We start from the raw sequence: 19,699 nt of genomic DNA, 5'->3' as shown, positions 1-19,699 counted from the left end.
TCCCCTGCACATTTTGTGGTTGTACGCTGATGGTCCTTCTGTGCTGTGGTGTCTTTCAGCCAGCTGATGTGAGAGGCTGTTGGTTTGGGCAGTTGTCGCCCTGCAGCCGGATGAACCATGGGGAACGAGAACAGCACAACTGAGGTGTTGGTAAGGGCAAGCCTGCTGGCATTGGATGGCTGGAATTGCTATACTCACTGCCCCCAGTGCTGCTACATACCTTGAAGTCTTTCATGCACGGAGGACTAACTACTAACAACACTTTACTTGCATGATTACTAACTGCTGGCTTCAGTAAAACACACAGGATGTGCGTGGAGCTTTGTATGCATTCTCATGCTTAATTGAGGCTTGTCTAAGCATTTTAGATAACACTCCTTGGATTATGTAGCGGTTAACTGTTGTAAAGCAGAGGTTAAGATAAATATTTGATGTTTAAGCTATGGCTCTGACAATATCAGTCTTCATTTGTGTTCACTGCTATGCACCCTGCTCTTTCCAAACGTTGGTTTCTTTCTGGATTTTATTAAAACCATCATTTCTTTGATGGTCTCCACTGTTTGTAGAGCTATTGTTGCAATTAACTCTGATTTTTGCTTATCTTGCAAGTACTTCATACGTTGAAATTGTGCTATTTTCACTACAGCAGTTACAAAAAAAAAGACGGTAATTTCCACATGTGACTAGAGCACTTCAGCTGTGGAATTCAGGATTATCTTAATAGGATTAACATACACATTTGTCTCATGAGCTATAGAGGTCCCTGACCATAAGGTATGATTGGATAGTGGGGTTTGTTTTGTTTCAAAAAACAATGGCGATTTTGTTTTCAGTGTGTTAATGCATACCTCTACTACTAAATTCTGTCGGTTTGGCCCTTTAAGATCCCTTGTTGAACTGTTTCATTCCTGCTTACAGCCAGAAGAGGGCGCTCCAGAAAATTTTGTTCTGTTTCCACCTCAGGAAAATGAGAATGACTCCTTGAAGGTACAATATGTGTGTGCGTGTGTGTATGTGACAGAGAAAAATTAGTTTGTATTCACTAGTGAGATATGTTGTGCGTCTTTTCAGGTTGCTGTTGTTCATTTGAAACTCAAAATCAGCTGCTGTATCTAAGATGTATCTTTAAACTTCATTTAAGAAATGATGCAGGAAGGACACAGTCATGTTCTTGCTGCAATCTTTTTTCATTGCGACCCAAGAAATCAACATTCCTCTGTTTAGTCTATGTGAAATGCCCTCATACTTCAACTATTTTAAGCAAAGCAATCATGCTTTCAGTTCTAGCTTGTAAAGTGACACACAGTAGAAATAAACTAATTTCCAACATCTCATTCCTTTCACATTCACGTCAGCGTCACATCATGCAGCGCATTTGTTTGGTTATACATGTGTGCTGTGATCAGTGGTTAGATGTAGTTTATTTTCATTCCCCTTGACATCATCCTCAAATGTGCATGACACTGCAAAATGTATCCTCCTAAAGGCTTTTAGTTCCATTGCCATATACTGCTCTTATCTGATTGTGTGGGTTTGTATTGTCTTAGTTTTTCAGGAGGATGTCAAACATAAGAAAGGTCACAAACAATCCATAGAAGATACTTTTAGAAAATCAGCCACAGGAGACACTTAAACATAAACTAACCAGCTGAAAATACCCAGTGATCTAATAGTGTGTTTCTGACCAGAGGAACGGTCACTGGCCTTAAGTGGTGAAGCGTGTGTAAATTAGGGGGTCATGGGGAAAACTGCTGTCATGTCCATCTCCTGTTAATGATGTCAAACACTTAGTTGGCAACACTGAGAGGTCAAAACAGCATGAGGGAGGAGCTTTTATTATGATGCAGGAGGATGGCGTTTCTGTTTGTATGAAGCTTCTTGGAGTGTAACCTGATCCCCTCTCAGGGGGTCACCGCAGCCCCGACCCTTGGCCTAATTCCCAGCATTCACCTGCAGAGGCACTGTCAGTCAGCCAGTGCAACCAGCCAGAAGACACAGCAAGAGAGAGGCGAGGGGAGGAGGCCGGAGCAGAGGTGGATAGGGAAGGACAGAAAGAGGAGAGGAGGGAAGGGAGATAGAAGAGTAGGAGGAGGGGATAGAGTGAAAGCTGAGTGGAAAGAGTTTACAGTAGAGGGGGAGGAGAATTCTTAGCACTTCCCTGTGACCAGCCCATAGTCAAGTCAGTCAGTCTCAGCAGCAGTGTTTGTATGTGTGTGGTAGTGTAGTGTTTCTAGACTCCACACACACACGCACACACGCACACACACACACACACATTGCAAGAGCATGAGGACCTTCATGGAAATTTAACAGGGGAGCGGCAGCAACAGAGGAAGAGGACAGGACTGTGGAGAGGAGGAGAGAAGGGGAGGAGGAAGTTAGCTGAGTCAGAACAGGAGAGGAGAGGGAGCGTCAGCAGCATGTGTTGCAGCATGTTTGTGTTGTCGCCTGCCCTCTTCAAAACACAGTGCCCTGCAGAGGCTGCCTGTACAGTGGGGAAAGTAGAAGGGTAGCAGAGGAGCTGCACTGCACTGTAGAGTCACCTTCAACACAGTGGAGCACACTGCTGGGTAAGTGCAACATACTGTGTGGAGATGATGTGATGAAACTCAAGGAGAGAGGTGTACTGTTTTACACAAGGAAGTGGTCTGGATAGGGGCATGTTGAATCTGTTAATGTCTCTGTTTGTAACTGACTGTTCAAGTGAGGGCCTGTTCCTGCTTTGACACTGTCCTGTCTGTCTTTACAGTAGTCATGTGTAAAGCATTAAAGTTTTACTAGCACATGGGCACCGACATGTTGAATTAACATTAAGTATTACTTACTGACTTTTGGACAAGTGGCAGTCTCCAGGCAACCTCAGTTTGCTTTCTGTTTTGTACTTGTGGGTTAATTAATAACAGGCAGTGGTGGGGGTCAAACTGACTGAAACAGCAGCTGTGGTTTTCCACCTCAACGTGTTAAAAACTGGTTACAGGTAACCTCACTGGTGATCTTTTAAAAGGCAGATAATATGGCTGTAAATTTGGTTTTACCTCTTCACCTGGTGCTGTTCCTTGTCATTCTGTCTAAACTTTTCTGAATGGATATTAGGGGCTAGTATGTTTTACACATCACACTTTCACAGTTTGCAGTGAACCATTAGCTGGTCTACATGACAAGGTAAGAGTTTAGACAGGAAACAGGAAACCAATATACGTCAACATACAGATATTTATATGCTAGAACTGTGTTCGTCTCTGCATGTGTAACTCCTAATGTGTAAAAGAATTTTAAATTAATTTTTATTATGTAACAATACAGAAAATAGCTAAAACAGGGAGATCAAATACATCTGGAGTGACACACTTACTTCCAGCTGTGCTTTTTTAGGATCACTTTCTTTCACTCTGCAGTTCTTAAATGTTTCATGTTCTCATGTTTTTTTTTTTCAGCGTGTGACCAGATTTCTTTTGAGAAAGAGGCTTGTTGGTAGCTGGAGTAGTCTAAAATAGTTCATTTAAAAATAACAGAATGTTGCTCAAGCTATGCATATGCAGATGTGAGGAGTGGCTACAGAATTTGCTAACTGCTTGTAAATAGAGCTTTAACGTTGGTGAAGTACAGTCGGCATCTTTTTATAACAGTTCATTTGAGCAGCACTGATATTTGTGGGAAAGAAAAAGAGAGCCTCCATCTGAATGTGTGTTACACTAAGGAGACTCTTTGTAGTGGTAACACAGGTGAGGCCAGTGACTCAGAGCCTCGTCACTGATCACACCCACAGCTCCACGTGTTAATGTGTCTCAAATATCCACATCCAGTAACTACACCATTATGTTGAAGCTAGAGCAAGACCTTGTGAAATGGCACTTCACTTCATCTGGAATGAAGAATACAACATTTGATTATTTTAAACTCACATAATTTGATGCAAATTTGGCTTGAAAATCTTTTCCTGCATTCACCTTTTAACAATAGCCTAAATGCAAGAGCTAAAAGGATAAAAACAGTAACACAAATGTACAATAGGAAAGAACTATTATATTCAGTCTGGTCTCCAAAGATGTTTTTTAAAGAGTTGGTTTCCTCATTGTCTCTGCTTGAGCCTCCTCTGCTAGTGTGCAACCATGCTGTCTACAACTGGCTCATAAATAATGAATGAGTGGATTCAGTTTAGAATCTCAGCCCATGCTCAATAGGCAACATCACCACTGTCAAAGTGTATGTGTCTGTACTCAACTCATGTCCTACTAAAAACAGGATCTCTTTTTGTAAGAAACAGTTCATTTACACATGTTCCTGACATATTGAATTTTACCAGGCTACATTATATCTGTACATGTTTGTATGTGTTTCATATTTATATTTTGAAATCTGATTGGGTGAAATAAGGAAACACCTTTGGCGTCTGTAAACTGAGTCTACATGGTGGATCCACAGTTTTATGTCATGAGGGCAATGTTGCTGCAACATGACACCACAGCCAAGTGTTGTGGTGAGTGGCTGTGGTTGAACTTCAGACTCAAGAAAGACAGCTTTATTTTGCCAAGTGCTACAGAAGGTGTTGTCTACATGTAAGCTTTCAAGCCACATGAGATCACGCTTTGAACACATTCTTTAGAGTTTTTTTTTCTTCAGAAAAGTGAATGGTGGAGTTTTTTTATTTTCAAGTTAAAGTGACGAATTAACGTCTGAAAACGGCATATAAATAATCCACTCTAGACAATGATTAAACCATGTACATGTCTGATTATATCTGTCACAGTATCTTCAATCATTATTCTCGCTCACCCTGTAAAATGTTACTTACTCAGGCAAAAAAAAAGTCCCAGACTTCTTTAAGATGTGCCTCCGGATACCTAAGGGAAAAAAACAGAGTGTAATGACCATATATTCATTTAATTAAGGTGCTTTTTCCTTCTGGAATAATAGTTAGGTGAGACTTAAGAGCAGAGTGTAAACAAAGCTGCAGGCATCTGGCCTGTGAAGCGAGACTAACATAAATCCTAGACTTGATTGCTGGAAATAATCCTTTAATGCAACTAATAGCATAAGAAAAGCCAGTTGAGAGACAAAGTCAAGGTTTAAGTAGAAGCAGTCAGGCACTCAGTATGACCTTTGCATTACTATACAAACAACACCTCTTAAAGAGATTAATACATGGGTGGAGTTATTTGTTCATCTTGTTTGGCTTTGAGCATTAATCTGTAGATGTTCCAGTGTTTGCTTACAACATGCTCAGACTTTATACATAACCATCATGTACCTAACCATGAATATGTCTCACTGTCCCACAGTCTGAAGCTTACACCGAGAGTTTGACCCAGGGGGACGACAGAGCGCACCTGACTGAACCCATCAGCCAGCAGAGTCTGCTGTCTCTACCATTGCTCCCAGAAGTTCCAGTCATCACTGGAGTGGAGGAGAGCAGAAGTGAAGCTGGAGACCAGGAGGACAAAGAGGAGCTTGAGTTTCCTCATGACCTGCTGCCCAGTCTAGACTTCAGCAGTGAGCTCAACATCTGGGAATCTTCGCTGGGGTAAGTTTGGTGTTACACATGCAAGCACACATACACACACACACACACACACACACACTATTATGCAGGTAAAATAATAACTATAATAACTATCACAGTTCCTCCACCCACACACTAACTCTTCATTACAGGAACAAGAAAGACAAGTTCTTGCTTGGTTTTTGGAGGCTGTTTCAGTTCTGAATAAATATAATCAGTTAAATAGTTATGGCTGTTTTTATTCCGTCTACTTCCAAAAACAATACAGTTGGAAGAGTAAAACCATTAGTTGTACTTTCTTTAAATGGGTCCACAAATAACAGCATACTCACTTTTTGCTGTCACCTTATGTCATTAACTGTTTTATTTTTTAAGTTGCATATTGTCACTTTAAAAGTGTTTTTGTTTTTTTTGTATTTAACAAAAACAGCTCAGTCAATCAGACACTGTAAGTGTGCAGTGTTTATCAATTCACACACCATTCATACTTTTTTCACTTTTCTGCTCCTATTGAGGGTTACTGTGCAACTAGAGCCTTTCCCAGCATGCACTGAGAAAGCATTGAGAGACAATCACAAAGTCTAAACTTGATTAAACATGCCTACTGTGCGAGTATTTGTAATAATACTAACATATTATTGTCACGATACTGTATAGTCATGTTTATTTATACTTGATTTATACCCTTACAAGAGCAAAAATGAAGTGAAGGTGAAATATAATAGATATTTATCTGTTGTGAATGTGTCTTTGTGTGTGTATTTGTGCGTGGGTGTTGTGGGTTTGTGTTAGCAGAACTCAAACTAGCTCAGGTGAGACGAAATGTGAGCAGGTGAACCCCCTGCTGGCTGGCTTGCAGCATCACATGGAAGTCAGTCGACCACTGGTGGTTCTAGACAGGTATCACAAAGACTCTGCATGATGCGGGATAGAGAGTGTCTGCGTGTGTGGTCAGCACAGCAGCAGTAGGCTGGATGATGGAGACTAAAATCAGGGAGCATGGAGTGAAACAAAAAGATGATAAAATGATACAATGTTGCTTACTTATACTTGAGAGTGACAGATATTGCTCCTGTATGGATGTTGTTTGTCTAAGCAGACCTGGCTTGGGGTGTGTGTGATGTGTGTGGGCTGTTTTTTTCATGCTTGGATGAATTAACTGCAAACTGACTTTATGTTCTGCCTCAAGTGTTGCCTGGTATTCTGCTTTTGTCTGAGTGCTTAGGTTAATTGCACAACTTTGCCTAAAGCCTCAGTGTGTTTTTTTATGTCTGGCTCATTTCAACTGTATGATTACTTTATGATAATATGTGAAAGTGTGAATTTAAAGTAGTATGCAAGGTTTCACTGTATTAACTAAAAATGCTTAGACTGTCAAAACAGAAAAACAAACAAACATAAAATGTCACCTTTTCAATCAAAATATTCCAGAATAGCAGCACATCTACAGTGCACAAAACACCTGGTCTCAGGCCTCAGGTAGGCAGTCAACAACTTGAATTGGAAAACTTTATCCCGGCAGTAGGGACTGAATTAGATGCAGATTTGTGTCAGAGAGGCTAGTGAGTAAGGTGAGTGAATAAGATGCTGTCATGGCAAAGGATGTGTTTATAAGGAAATGACGGAGCCTTTATGGAGCAATCATGTGAGACTGTATTAACCGGTCACCTGCAATATCTTAATGGCATTTTTGTTGCTCATTTTTCAATTTGCACCTTGGTATCAATAATGACTTTGGCATAGTGGTTGATGCATGACTTAAATGAATAGATAAGGACTGTCCTGTGTAGGGCCCTGTGTATTATATAGATCATGTATACAATGACTTAATGACAACAATGATAGAGTGGGAGTACATCTTCTAGTGGAAGTAATTATAGTGGATCTATACACTCAGAGAGGCACAGAGATATCCCACAGCAATATCCTGCACTGCTGGCTAATGGCTTAGCAATGACTCAGCATCTGATAGGCATAAGGCTGCCCTAATTTGTTAAAGGCATTTATTCCAAGCATTCACGTCATAACTCTAGCTGTGTTTTGTAGAGCAATGACACTCCTTTAATATCTGATTTATGTATGACCATTTGTTAGTTTGTTTATCGGGTTACAATTTATTACCATCCCAGTTTTCTCAAGGAAATGATAACGTAAGACTGTAATTATAAATATATATATATATATATATATATAAATATGTCTCACGCAACATTTACAGTTAGTTTACTATACTTTATATAAAAATAGTCTTTTAGAATTAATAATCAAAGTACATTCATTATTTTGATTGTAATGATAGAATAGGCAACATTGCTCAGTACATAATCACAGTATCACAGTACATAGCAGCCTCAGTGAAATAAATGCATTAACCATACAAAGTACTTGAATGAAACTGCTTGTATAATAAGAATATCAGACAGTCTAAATAAAATTGAGCACTGATATTTGAAGGTAGTGGGTTTGCGATAAACATCCTGAAATTGCATTGTTATTGGAATGCTTCATAGTAAATAAACCATATATTTTGGTGTAAATGAACAGACATGCATGTTCATTAACAGTCATATATTAGAAACAGCTGGTGCGATTTTTGTTGTTGTTGTTGTTGTTGAGTGCACATCTCAGAATAGGCATCCTGAGTACAGTTGTGTGTTGTGTGTGCCTATTGTGGAGTGCAGTGTCAGAGCATGGGCTTTTTCTCCGCCAATAGCAGCACTCTGTGGCATTGTGGAATGACCAGCTGTCTGCCTGCCAGTCCAGACCCTTAACTCTGTCACCCTACCCTCGTCTCAGGCCTCACGACCCAGTTCTCACAGATGTCCAGCCTTCACTTCGGCCTACTGCCACACCTTCTGCTACACACCTGCTCCTAGACCGGGAGCTGCAAGAAGCCTTCCAGGAATGTGAGGAGCAAATGGCTTCACTGGGCTTATTTCAATCCCCAGAGCCCTTGAGCACCATGCCTGAAACAGTTAATGAAAAAGAGAAGAAAACTGGAGAAGCAATGGTTAATAAGCCCAGTGAGTCATCATCACTGCCTCCAATCGTAGTCCAGCCAGGACGTAGCAACGGGGGCCATGGAAACAGGAGTGCACACGGAAACAGTGAGGCAGCAAACAGTCAGATGGATACAGTTGTGTTTAGTTTCAGGAATTACATACTGGGTACTGACAATAGCGCCAGGACTGCAGAGATGGAGAGTAAAATAAAAACAACACAGAGCCAGGAAAAAAGACCTGAAATAAAACCAGAAAAAGAAAAAGACGAGCAAACACATTCAGAAATGGCAATGAATACAGATTCATTTAAAGAAACCCCGAAACCCCCTGTGTTCAGTGAGCAGAGAGAAAATATAAAAGAGGCAAATGCTGATTCTAATGCAGTCAGTCAGGAAAAAGGCACTCCAGATGGTAGTGCAGTGATTACAGAGAAAAACACTGAGGCAATAACAGAGGTTGCAGACATAAAGAAAGAAAATCAAAGTAATGAATCCAGTATCAACACTCATATGGTTGAAAGTAGAAATGAAGATGAATCAGATAATGAAACATCAGAGTGCAGTAGTCTTCATTTTAGGGGTAAAGATACAATTATAGAGATGCAGTCAGAACAACAGACAGAAGCAGACAGTCACCAAGAAGAGGATCAGGAGTCAAAAACAGACAAACAGACTAATTCACCAAGTGACCTACAGGCTGACGCCAGGAAGGACAAAAAGGCAAAGAAGAAAGAAAAAAAGAAACAAAGGAAAAAGAAAAAGATGGAGAAGAGTGCAGAGACTGAACTGAAAGCAGAGATGACAGCAGCACAACCTGAAAATGATTTACAGGCGGTGCCGCTTATAAATGCAGGAAATAATACAGATTCAAAGGCAAATGCAGAATCAGTGTCCGAGGCAGACACTGAGACTGTGGTGTGTGGTGAACAGCCTGATAATGGGTTTTATTACAAGCAACAGCTGAGCCTCGGGGGAAAGCGCAGCTCTAGCCCCCCACTATCATCCTCTCATATACAGCAGGATCATCTTACTGACTTGGCCTGTTCACCTGTGTCCAGCCACACTCTTTCACAAGAGTCTCATCAGTCAGATAACCACAAACATACAGATGCCCCATGTGGCATGAATCACAGCTCAGAGTCAAGCCCACAGAGCAAGCAACATGCAACCGGAGATGTCATTAATAACCAAAATACAACCCTGACATATGTTGAAACTGCAGTTATCAATTCAGCTGCTTCTGCTGATAAGAGATCAGATGCACAAGCACAGGAGGCTATAGTTACCTCAGAAGCAGAGATACACACACTGGAGAGTTGGAGCCCACTCTCCAATAGCCGAACTTGTGTGGGAGAGAGTAGCATGGAGAGTGCCCTTGAAGAGGCTTTAGTGGTGGTTGCTGCGTTGCCACTGACAACACCCACGATGCCAGAAGTGATAGAAAGCGAGGGAGAGGGAGAAAGCATGAGGCGTGATTCACTGGAGAGAGCTACTGTAGCAATCGCAGAGAGTGAAAAAGCAGCAGGAGAGAAAGATTTGGGAGAAAAAGAAAAGTGCCTCGGCACTGCAGACGGAGAGAGAGGAGGACTTATGGACAGCCTTCCTCAGCTCTCATTAGTCTTTTCACAGGAAAAATGCTCACTTGCATTCTCAGCAAAAGAGGGACAGGCTACATCTGAGAAAAGCTGCAGCAGCAAAATGCCACATAACACGACTGACAGTGAAACGAAGGGACCAAGAGAGTCAACTGTTCGCAGTGCAGACACAGAGATCTTCCCAGCTGAGGAGGGAGACAGAGAAAAGGAGCGAGTCCAGCTAGAAACCTATTTCAATACTTCTCCCCTTGGGCTGCTTACTGGTCCTGATTGTCTGGATCAGAGTGCTGCGGGATTGGAGGGAGCAGGAGAGGGAGGAGGAAGAGGAGAGGAGGTGGAAGAGAAAGGAGGGCTGGCTAGAGAGCACGGTTCATTCAGCCAGCCAGAAGGCTTTGCTAGTGGGGTGTCATCAGCTGAGACTGAGACGTGTCCGCCCACCGATGTTGCCGAGTCACAGCTGAAGTCACAGAGCTGGGGTGAGCCGATCGCTACCATCACTGAGAGCATCTGTACTGAACAGGACCGTCTCTCTCACCCCTGCCAGGAGCAGCTTGGAGCAGCTATTTCACCACTCCCCACTCACCCCAAACAAAGCTCCTGCAATACAGACGGAGGAGCCGATATCAAACTAAATCTGATTTCAGAGGAAGAATTGTCTTCTGGACCCACATGTGGGGAGTCATTCATCACATTGACAGGTAGAAACTACAGCCAAGTCTTTCTGCCTTCAATTTCTCCTCAGCCTTTGACTACTTCACAACAAATCCCAGTCGAGCAACAAGAAAGCAACAATCAACAGGTCCGGCCTGAAAGTAGCACAACAGAAGTCAGGACAGCCGGAATTGCAGCTGAAGCTCAAGCCCAGACCCAGAGCAATAGTAGCCTTGATATGTCTGGAGTGGGTATGTATGTATATAATGACAGTGGAGGTAAAAACAGAGTTCACTTTGTGGACACTGTGAAACAAGAGAGCAGTTCCTCTGTGGATGTCAGGAATATGTCGATGCCTTCGGACTGCGCCTCTTTGCCTCCATTGACGGTACATGAGAGTTTGCACTATCCTGTTGTTGAAGCCAGCTTTATTTTCAAAGATTTTCTTGGCTTTCACAAGGCAGTAATCCCCACAGAGGCAGCTCCTACCAAGAATGAACCAGCAATACAACACTCAACTGACTTCCAAAAGCCACAGAAAGATGTTCAATTGGATAAAAAAGATACTGCGACTCAAGAGACCACGAACATAACCAGAGATCAGTCAGTTAAAGACAACTTGGAGACAGACACAGTGAATTTACAAGCAGTGACCGAGGCCTCCTCAAAACCACTTCAAAGTTCTACAGAGAAGAATCAGACTGGTAATGAGGAACGTTTTGACCTTCTTCAAACCACAAAATGTGACGGTCGTGCCATCTCTGACCATTTAACAGTTGAACAGGTGTCAGCACAGGTGCCAAAGCAAGAAGAAGTAGACATAGAAAAGGGTGCTGTAAAGCCAAGTTTGTCGAAGGAGAAAGAGCCAGATGACCTACATGTGGAGTGTAAAGACTCAATCAAAAATGACCAGCCTCAGGAGTCACCTATTATAAGTGATGTGGAGAATGTTATTGCCAATGAAAAAGAAGGTAACCAACATCCTCCCGTTCCATGTTCTGTGCTTCCACCTGATGATGTTACCTGTAAGCCTTTAAGTGACACCTCTATTGAGCTACCTGATGGACAGCTCTCTACTGACATTGACTCTGGTTCACTACTTGAAACTGTGACTTTAACCTGCTCAGCCTCCCTTGAGACAAAGCCCACTGACCCCAGCTGTCTGCCTCCCGCCCAGGTAGATCAATCACCTCCTTGTGCAGTTGCTACCACAGAGCCCATGAACTCTAGTAAGGAGTTGTCCGTGATTCAGTCCGCTGAACTAACAAAGGATGAATCAGTGACTTCAGAAGTGACAGCAGCTGACCAGTCGATTTCAGTTAGCAAGCAATGTGCCAGTAATTCTGCCTTTGCGATGCAGCTTCCTGGCCCGATGTTGAGTCATTTGGAGTTCGTCAATGACTGTAGTGTCTCACCTCCTGAGCAGAAAGAGAGCTGCAGTGCTGACGGTGACAATACCTTTCTCTCCAGAGAGGTGGATAGCAACGAGAGGGGCGAAATTACACAAAAGTCTTTAGCAGAGGATCTGGAGCACAGTGATGTCAATGTTAAAGCAGACAAACCACACCCAGAAGTGGAGGATAGCAATGATCCTGCAGAGTCTTTTGTTGCACTTGATAATTCTTCTATTAATAATGAAAAATTTCCATCTGACCATGAAACTACATTGTCACATCAGGAAAGTCTGTCTCCCAAAAGTGATCCTCTTGGTGCAGTGGGTGCAGCAGCAAATGGTGGATCTGATAATGTAATTTCTCATACCGACCCAAACTCTATTTGCATTAAACCTGTTATTTGCAAAGTATCCACTAGGGATGACCTCATGAATGCCAGCTTCCCATTTAGCTCTGACCTGCCTCTTGATGAAATTAAACAAGACAATATGAAAGATGAACACAAATTGGGAGATCAGACCTCTGTGCCGTTTAAAGAGGAAAAGAAAGAGCTCGAACAACCAACCATGGATAATCAAAAGGAAACAACAGACGACAACAAGCTGCAAACAGGAAAGACAGGCACAGCACCACAGCAGAGTAATGGGCCAGATAAAGAGGCTGTAGAGGAAATTGAAGACCTGCAGCGATCACATAAACATAAAATACAAGAGACTGAATCACCAATAAGGGACTTAAAGGAGGAGGGAGATAGGCAGAGTGTTATTGCATCTAAAAGCGAGACAGAGACTTCTTCCTTATCTTCTGACAGACCTGCCGGGTCATCCGAGGACATGCTTTGTGCTGAGGTAGAGTCTGGTAGTGAAAGTCAGACTGTTTATGGACACGGTTTACGCCAAACTCTGACAGTAACACAGGAGCACACTTCTGACAGGGACACAGCACCACATGATTTGAGTGCAGATCCTGGCCAATCACAGTCCACACAAGATCCAAACAGTTTTGCTCAGCAACAGGAGCAACAGCAGCCGCGTCAAGAATCCAGACAACCCACAGAGGAATTGTCAGGTGGTTGTCTGGAGGGACACAAGGGGGGAGAAAAAACTAATAGTCAGATCAGCCAGACCCAAGCACTGGTTCCAGGGGTAAACGAGGTAGCAGAGGGAGGGGACGACTCTGTTGGGAGTTTGCGTCAGTCAGGAAGCAGGGATGAGTTGACAGGCGATGACAGCAGTGGCAATAATCAAGGGATAAGTGTAGAGAAAGGCAAAGAAGAGGGAGCACAGGCAGTACCAGGCGTTGACAGGATTTATGTGCCGTCTCCTCTTGCCTGTGATTTAAACCAGAGTGGAAGGGTGGCTGAGAGAAATGCCTTAGCTGACATAGGAATAGTAACTGCTCGCACACATGTAGGTGAGACAACACAGGAGATGGATGGGAATAAAAGCCCTGGGTTAGAGGTAGATGGGTCAGGTACAGACTTAATGCCAGACCCTGAGTTTCTGAGTGATCTGGGTGTTAAAGGTCAGCAAAAAAGCAATCTATTAGCCGCCTGTCAAGACCAACATGAGGCCTTAAAGAACACTGTTCTCTCTGTTGAGCGTGCATCACAGGAACATGAGACTTCATCTTTCGGACTCTCTGTTTCACTAAAGGTCAGCAAAGATAGTCATGACATTCATACGGACGTTGTTCCAAGTGCAAACCAGGCTGAAGAGATTCATACAAAAATATTCAGTTCTCTGCCAGATCCTGTTGGGCAACCAGAAACTGTGGAAAAGTATTTTAATGCCACCCCGGCTGTGAAAAGCAAAAGTAGTGAAACTGAGGAGTGTGAAATTCAGGATACAGTGTGCAAGCCTCCTGAGCTAGAAAGCTCCAATAAAACCCCAGCCACACAAAGCAGCCCAGCAGTGCAAACACCCATAAAAGGCCCCGATGTAGTGGAGATCACAAAGGGTGATAAAGCAGCACTGGACGAAGAGAACGCTAGCAGCCAGGGGAAGGGACAAAGTGAGATAAAAGTGATTAACAATGAAGCTACAGAAAAACAGGTCATAAACCTAAGTGGGAGTGCTAACGACAGTGGCTCAGAATCAGTTCAAGTTTCAGACATCAGTGAATGTGAGGTGTCGCACAGCAGCACTGACACCACTGTTTGTCACTCTGAGGGGAGCATTGCTCTTGGGAAGGCCACTGAAGATGACAGTGATACAACAGACAAGATAAAACCTCATGTTCTCACAGTCCCACCTGCTGTTTTGTCAAAGAGCCCGGAAGATGTTGCATCAACACCTCTTGCAACTCCTTCCCAGTCAGAGAAGCCGCATGATCAGTTGTCATTGTCACAGCCTCCAGATGATATTGTGGTCACCCCCATTGTTATTGCTGGTCAGTGTGAGCCCCAAGAAAAGAATGCACACATCTCCTCTGTTGAACAAGTGTCTACGAAGGCAGAGACTGCCCAAAAACCAGATACAAACTGGATAAGAGCTCTAAGAGATGCTGCCGCCCACTCTCAGACTGAATGCGAGAGCACAGTGGCAACGTCAAGGTAAACAGTAGAGCATGTGTGTGTTTCAAATGTGTTCATGGGGCTTTATTATATAAGGGGAAATGCCTTAAGAATTACAGATAAGAGGAGCACACACATGGGACTTCATGCTGATAAAACCATGTTTATTGCAAATAAATGCCATCAACTTAGCCAATGCGTGTGTGTAAAGGTTTAGTGGAGGTCATCATGGGTTACTTCACTGATGTGTTACACAAAGTTGCACGTTAGCATCCTGTCACATATCATCTGCTCATGAACATCACAGAAAAAAAGGCAGAAGTGTGGTCTGTTGTGGGGATTTTTGCGGCATTTTCAGCAAGGGAAATCAGAACAATCAGAACCACAACTAATGAATTATAAATTAGGTCAATGAATGTCTTTATTTATATTGACATTTCCACAGCTTGTAAATCTGTGAAGTTCAGCCTATTTACCAGTTCTTTAGGATTCATAGGGTTTCTACTTCTGTTTTTTTTTTTTCAATTTAGCATTCCAGTAACTCGAGGTCTTGTTCAGGGTGTTATTACAGAGAGCAGTGTGACAATGAATATGAATGAGGAGGTAAACACAGAGCTTTACTTTGTATTGACTCAAGCTCGGGTCAGATGACTGTTGAAGTCTAATGGAAGTAATGCAGCCCTTTATATTCAACTGGTGACATCATCTGTGACATCGTCCGTGCTCTCCAGGGCACGAATGAGCCTATTCTCACACAACACACACAACTCAACACAATGCAACAACAACAACAACAGCAACAACACACACATACCTACAGTACTTTTGGACACACACTCATGCCCCCTTTTAAGGGTAGAGGCTTCTGTGCTCACACACACATTTGTCATTTGTCACTCATTCCTTGTGCATGTGCTGTAAACTAAACAACAATTCCCCCAACCCCCTCTTCTCTTGTATTGTTTTCGCAGACCCCTCCCATCTCTGGAGTCTCCTCAACAAGAGTTTCTTACTCCGTCTGAGGAGATAGATGCTCCACTGAGAGAGGACGAGATCCCACAGTCTGAACAAACAGCAGAGGAGACAACAGATATCCCACCTCTAGATGTTGTGAGGAAGCCAGTGGATCTCCCTGAACCCACCAAAAAGACAGAAGAGCTCTACGAACCGACAAAGACGACAACAGTAGAGCTCTTAGAAGCAAAGAAAGTCGACCTCTCTGAACCAACCAGGAAAGAAGATGATCTCCCAGAGGAGCTTCCACAACCAAAAGAGGATCAGGTAATTACAGAGCACCCAACTGAGCTCTTAAAAACAGCAAATAGCACAGAAGAACTCAGAGAACCAATCAAGAAGGAAGAGGAGTCGCCTGAACTAACAAAACATGAAGAGGAGGTAACAGAACCAACAAAGAAGACAGCAGAGCACCTAGAACCAGAGAAGAGGGCGATCAGTGACCCGCCTGAAGAGGTAGTGGAAAAACCTGTGGAGTGCCCATCTGAGGAGTCATTTAAAGTTCCAGCTGCAGCGGCTGAATCAGTCCAGGATCCTGCTGAGGAGCTACAGGACAGTTGGTGAGTATCTTTTTGAAAGTATAAGATTAATTCATAGTCAACTACCTCAAGTGTTTAGACAGTGACGTTGAAAAATCTGTTTTAAATGTATTTTATTGTTATGATCATGATCTGTGTTATGAAATACTGGCAACAGCAAACAAGACTAACCTCCATTCACTGTCCAGATACTTTAGCTGCTTAATGTACATGCCAGATCATTTGTTATTTTCAGTGTCACATGGCCTGTGTTATGAATTGTTGTCTACAGTTTCCAGTGAAAGCCTACTTTAACTGTGTGGATAAACTTTGGAGTAATGTTTCCCTATAAGGCCGCTGCCAAGACACTGTTCTCTTTCAGAGCTCGGTCAGAGACTGGATTGAAAAAACAAAACATGTCCTTGTAAACCCTAATTGAATAAAATCTAAGGATTATAGCCACTCACCATTTAAGAGAGACTGGTAAACTTGTGGTAGACTGGTCTTCCAGCACAGCAGGAAATCAGACATCAGAATGATTTGTATGTGACCTTTTAGAGCTGATAGTTTCCCCAAAACTTGCCATCACAATGACCTATCAGAGGTATGCTTTTGTGGGGATATTTTTTGTAAAAGGGGACTCTCAGGGGGATATGTGCTTTTTAGCTCAGCGGCACACTCTACCCAGCTTGTCACACTTTTGAAATGCATTTCCATGTGCTGTGAGAGTCCCCTTGGTAGCTTTGTTTGGCTTTCAGACACCTCGAGGGCGTCTGGTACGCTGCTGCTGTCTGCAGCGGTTTAACAGTGTTGCATTGGATGAATGAGAAGGAGTCTGACAGATTTGTACCGGTTGAAGTAATGGCAGTGAAGCCTTTATGTTCAGTTAAATACACATAGTAAACCAGTGTGCCATTCAGTTTGACCTCGTTGTGTTTCCATGCAGGCATTCAGTATTTATTTTAGCATATTTATATATTCTTGTTGGATTAACTTTCCATTTCTGTCATTTTTTACAGAGCAAGATCATGTCACTTTAGAGTTCATTGTGCCAAAGTGCAATGTGTTTCCATATTATTTGCAGTGTGATGGAAGCCTTCAGTGCTATTCTAATCATATGAAATCATCACTAAAGACTTCATTTCACTTTATACTTAATACTTAATTTAGTGTTTCTCAGCTTCCTCAGCTATTTATCCTATTTGTCACCTCCCATTCTCATTCTCTCCTGTCGTTTGCTGCAAGCCCAGGAGCCATCTGACATGCCAGAGTAGCACTTGCCACCTGTCAGTCACAACACTTGTCCCATCACTGCTGTTGGAGACATAAAGGTTTGTTCAGAGTGAGAGAGAAGAAGAGTGACAGTGCTATTTCCACTATATGTTTCATCAATGGATAAAGTTACACTTACATACATAAGGGAGAGACAGAAATGTGACTGCATGGTTGGTGGTATGTGTGTACATGTGCTTCTTTCCCCGCCCCCCAGAGGCTGTCCTGGCTGTCAGTCTTGCTCAGTCTGTGCGGCTTTGTGAACTGAAGCCGTGAAGCCTGTAGTGGGAGGAATTTGGGCAGGCACTCAGCCCCACTGAAGTCATTTGCACAGACCAGACAGAGTGGAACAAAAGCAAGAGTTCAGGGAAAAACTTGGGCATGTGCTGCGTTGAGAGTGCGTGTGACCGAGTCAGTCAGAGTCACAGTGAGAGGAGAGGAGACAGGGTACAACGACTGGGACTTACAGCCTAGTGACGCTGGTGTTTTGGAGTGCATCACGAGCTGGACAGAAGCTATTTCCATCACTTAGTTTGCACTGAAGTGTGATGGATACCTCCATGGTGGAAATCTGGGTGAGTCTATAAGAAATAGCTGCCCTTTTTTTCTGTGTGTTTATGTCTTGGTGTTTAAGTCCGTCCAGGTGGATGCAGCAGATGGTCTGTAGGTACTGTAACTAGTGCTAATTACGCTCTGCCTCTGCTGACCTCACCAGATGGGAGGAGGGGAGGGATAAATAGAAAGACGGAGAGACAGAAGGCGGAAAAGAAGGAACAAAGTTTCAAAATTAAACATGTTGTGCGTTGAAATATGTTACAGGTCAGAGCATGTTTTGCTGCTCTTCCTTGCTTGACGCAAGGTCTCCCTTATTGACAGTTGGCGAGAAATTGCGTCAGTAGAAATAAAAGTTACCTGCTGTCTGTGAGTTTTCCAAAAAATCCTGTTGGCATGGTCGACTTTTAAAAGTTGGATGTGAGTTAATACATTGATTTGGCAATCATAAACATCTTATCACTAACTTTCTGTAAGACATATGGCATCAAAGTGTGGTGAAAAATATATATTTGAAAATGGTACACAGCTAATTTGAACAACCCCCCCCCCCCAAAAAAAACTCAGTGAAGCCAGCCCACTCTGGGAATGAGTATGACTTTAGCTCAATATGTAGAATATTAGTAGGATATTCCTGATCCGTGTTTTCAGGGTGAAAAGGAAGTAGTATGTGCTAGAGCCCACATTGTACTGTAAATAGACTAGTTGCCATGGCAATTCTAGGTTCATGCCTTGAATCGGATAATCTCAAATATGTCATATATTCAACCATTTACTATAGGCTTTAAATCGTGTTAGTGACAGTGGGGACATAAGAGAATTAATGGATTGATAATGATGCCTGTGTGTGTGTAATATACACACAACATACAATGTATTCAACAGTGTGCAGTGTATGTGTATCTGTGTGTTGGGAGAGTATGAGCTAGCTGCTGGCTGTGGGACAGAAATGATCCTCTCATCAGTGCAGCATTTAAGAAACACTTTTCTCAGTACTCTCAGCTGGTTTTATTTACGGCTCTCTGTTTATCATCAAACGCCCTGCCTGGACTTTCTGTTTTCCAGGTCCAGCTGTTTCCCGTAGATTACAGTATCATTACTGTATGTGTGTTTGTATGACTTATTACTTGGTCATGGAAGTGGAGGTTAAAGAATCAGGGTACTTCTGGATTGGCTATGGAAAATTTGCGTTCTCCTCTCAAGAGCTGTTCAAGAGGCGCCCTCGTCTAACTCGCTGCACATTGCTCAACGACCGACAATAAAAAATTGCCTTGGACAGCCTCCAGGTGTTAATACCAACAGTTAAACTATGTCGACATGAAGAAGTGCGTCGTTGAAAAAAAGCAAATGTTCTCTCTCTAACTTGTTGCAATCATCCTGTCATTGCAATAAAGCCCCGTACACATCATATCTAAAGCAGGGCCAGGTTGGAATGCTCCAGCTGTTAAACTTAGCAGGTCAACTGACACATAAATGGCCCTCCACCAGTAAATACTTCTCACCTTCGCAGTGTCCAGTGTAATCTTAGTTCCCACTCTATTAGCCTGATTTATTTTCTGTTTTTGTCCATCTTTAGAGGCAGCAGCAGGCATGACAGTTTGCTCAGACTATGTTGTGACTTGGATGTTTCTATTTCCAGAGTGCATGTGCCAAGTTGGCCACAGATGCTGACATATGTATAGCTTTG

General features: G+C 42.8%; 1 protein-coding gene across 3 annotated transcripts in view; it reads left to right on the top strand.

Annotated features, from left to right (window-relative positions):
- Positions 1–19,699, top strand: part of tacc2 (transforming, acidic coiled-coil containing protein 2) — a 46,044-nt gene continuing 26,345 nt past the window's right edge. For all 3 annotated transcript variants that reach the window (XM_053332562.1, XM_053332561.1, XM_053332560.1), the window contains exons 1-4: positions 1–150; positions 919–987; positions 5,280–5,521; positions 15,628–16,230. In XM_053332562.1, coding sequence (XP_053188537.1) covers positions 118–150; positions 919–987; positions 5,280–5,521; positions 15,628–16,230 — 947 coding nt within the window. In that variant the 5' untranslated portion in view covers positions 1–117. The remainder of the gene's footprint in view (positions 151–918; positions 988–5,279; positions 5,522–15,627; positions 16,231–19,699) is intronic.

The sequence above is a fragment of the Scomber japonicus genome, chromosome 14, assembly GCF_027409825.1.
Source record: "Scomber japonicus isolate fScoJap1 chromosome 14, fScoJap1.pri, whole genome shotgun sequence".
Taxonomy (NCBI): domain Eukaryota; kingdom Metazoa; phylum Chordata; class Actinopteri; order Scombriformes; family Scombridae; genus Scomber; species Scomber japonicus.
This window is presented reverse-complemented; position numbering and strand designations above follow the sequence as displayed.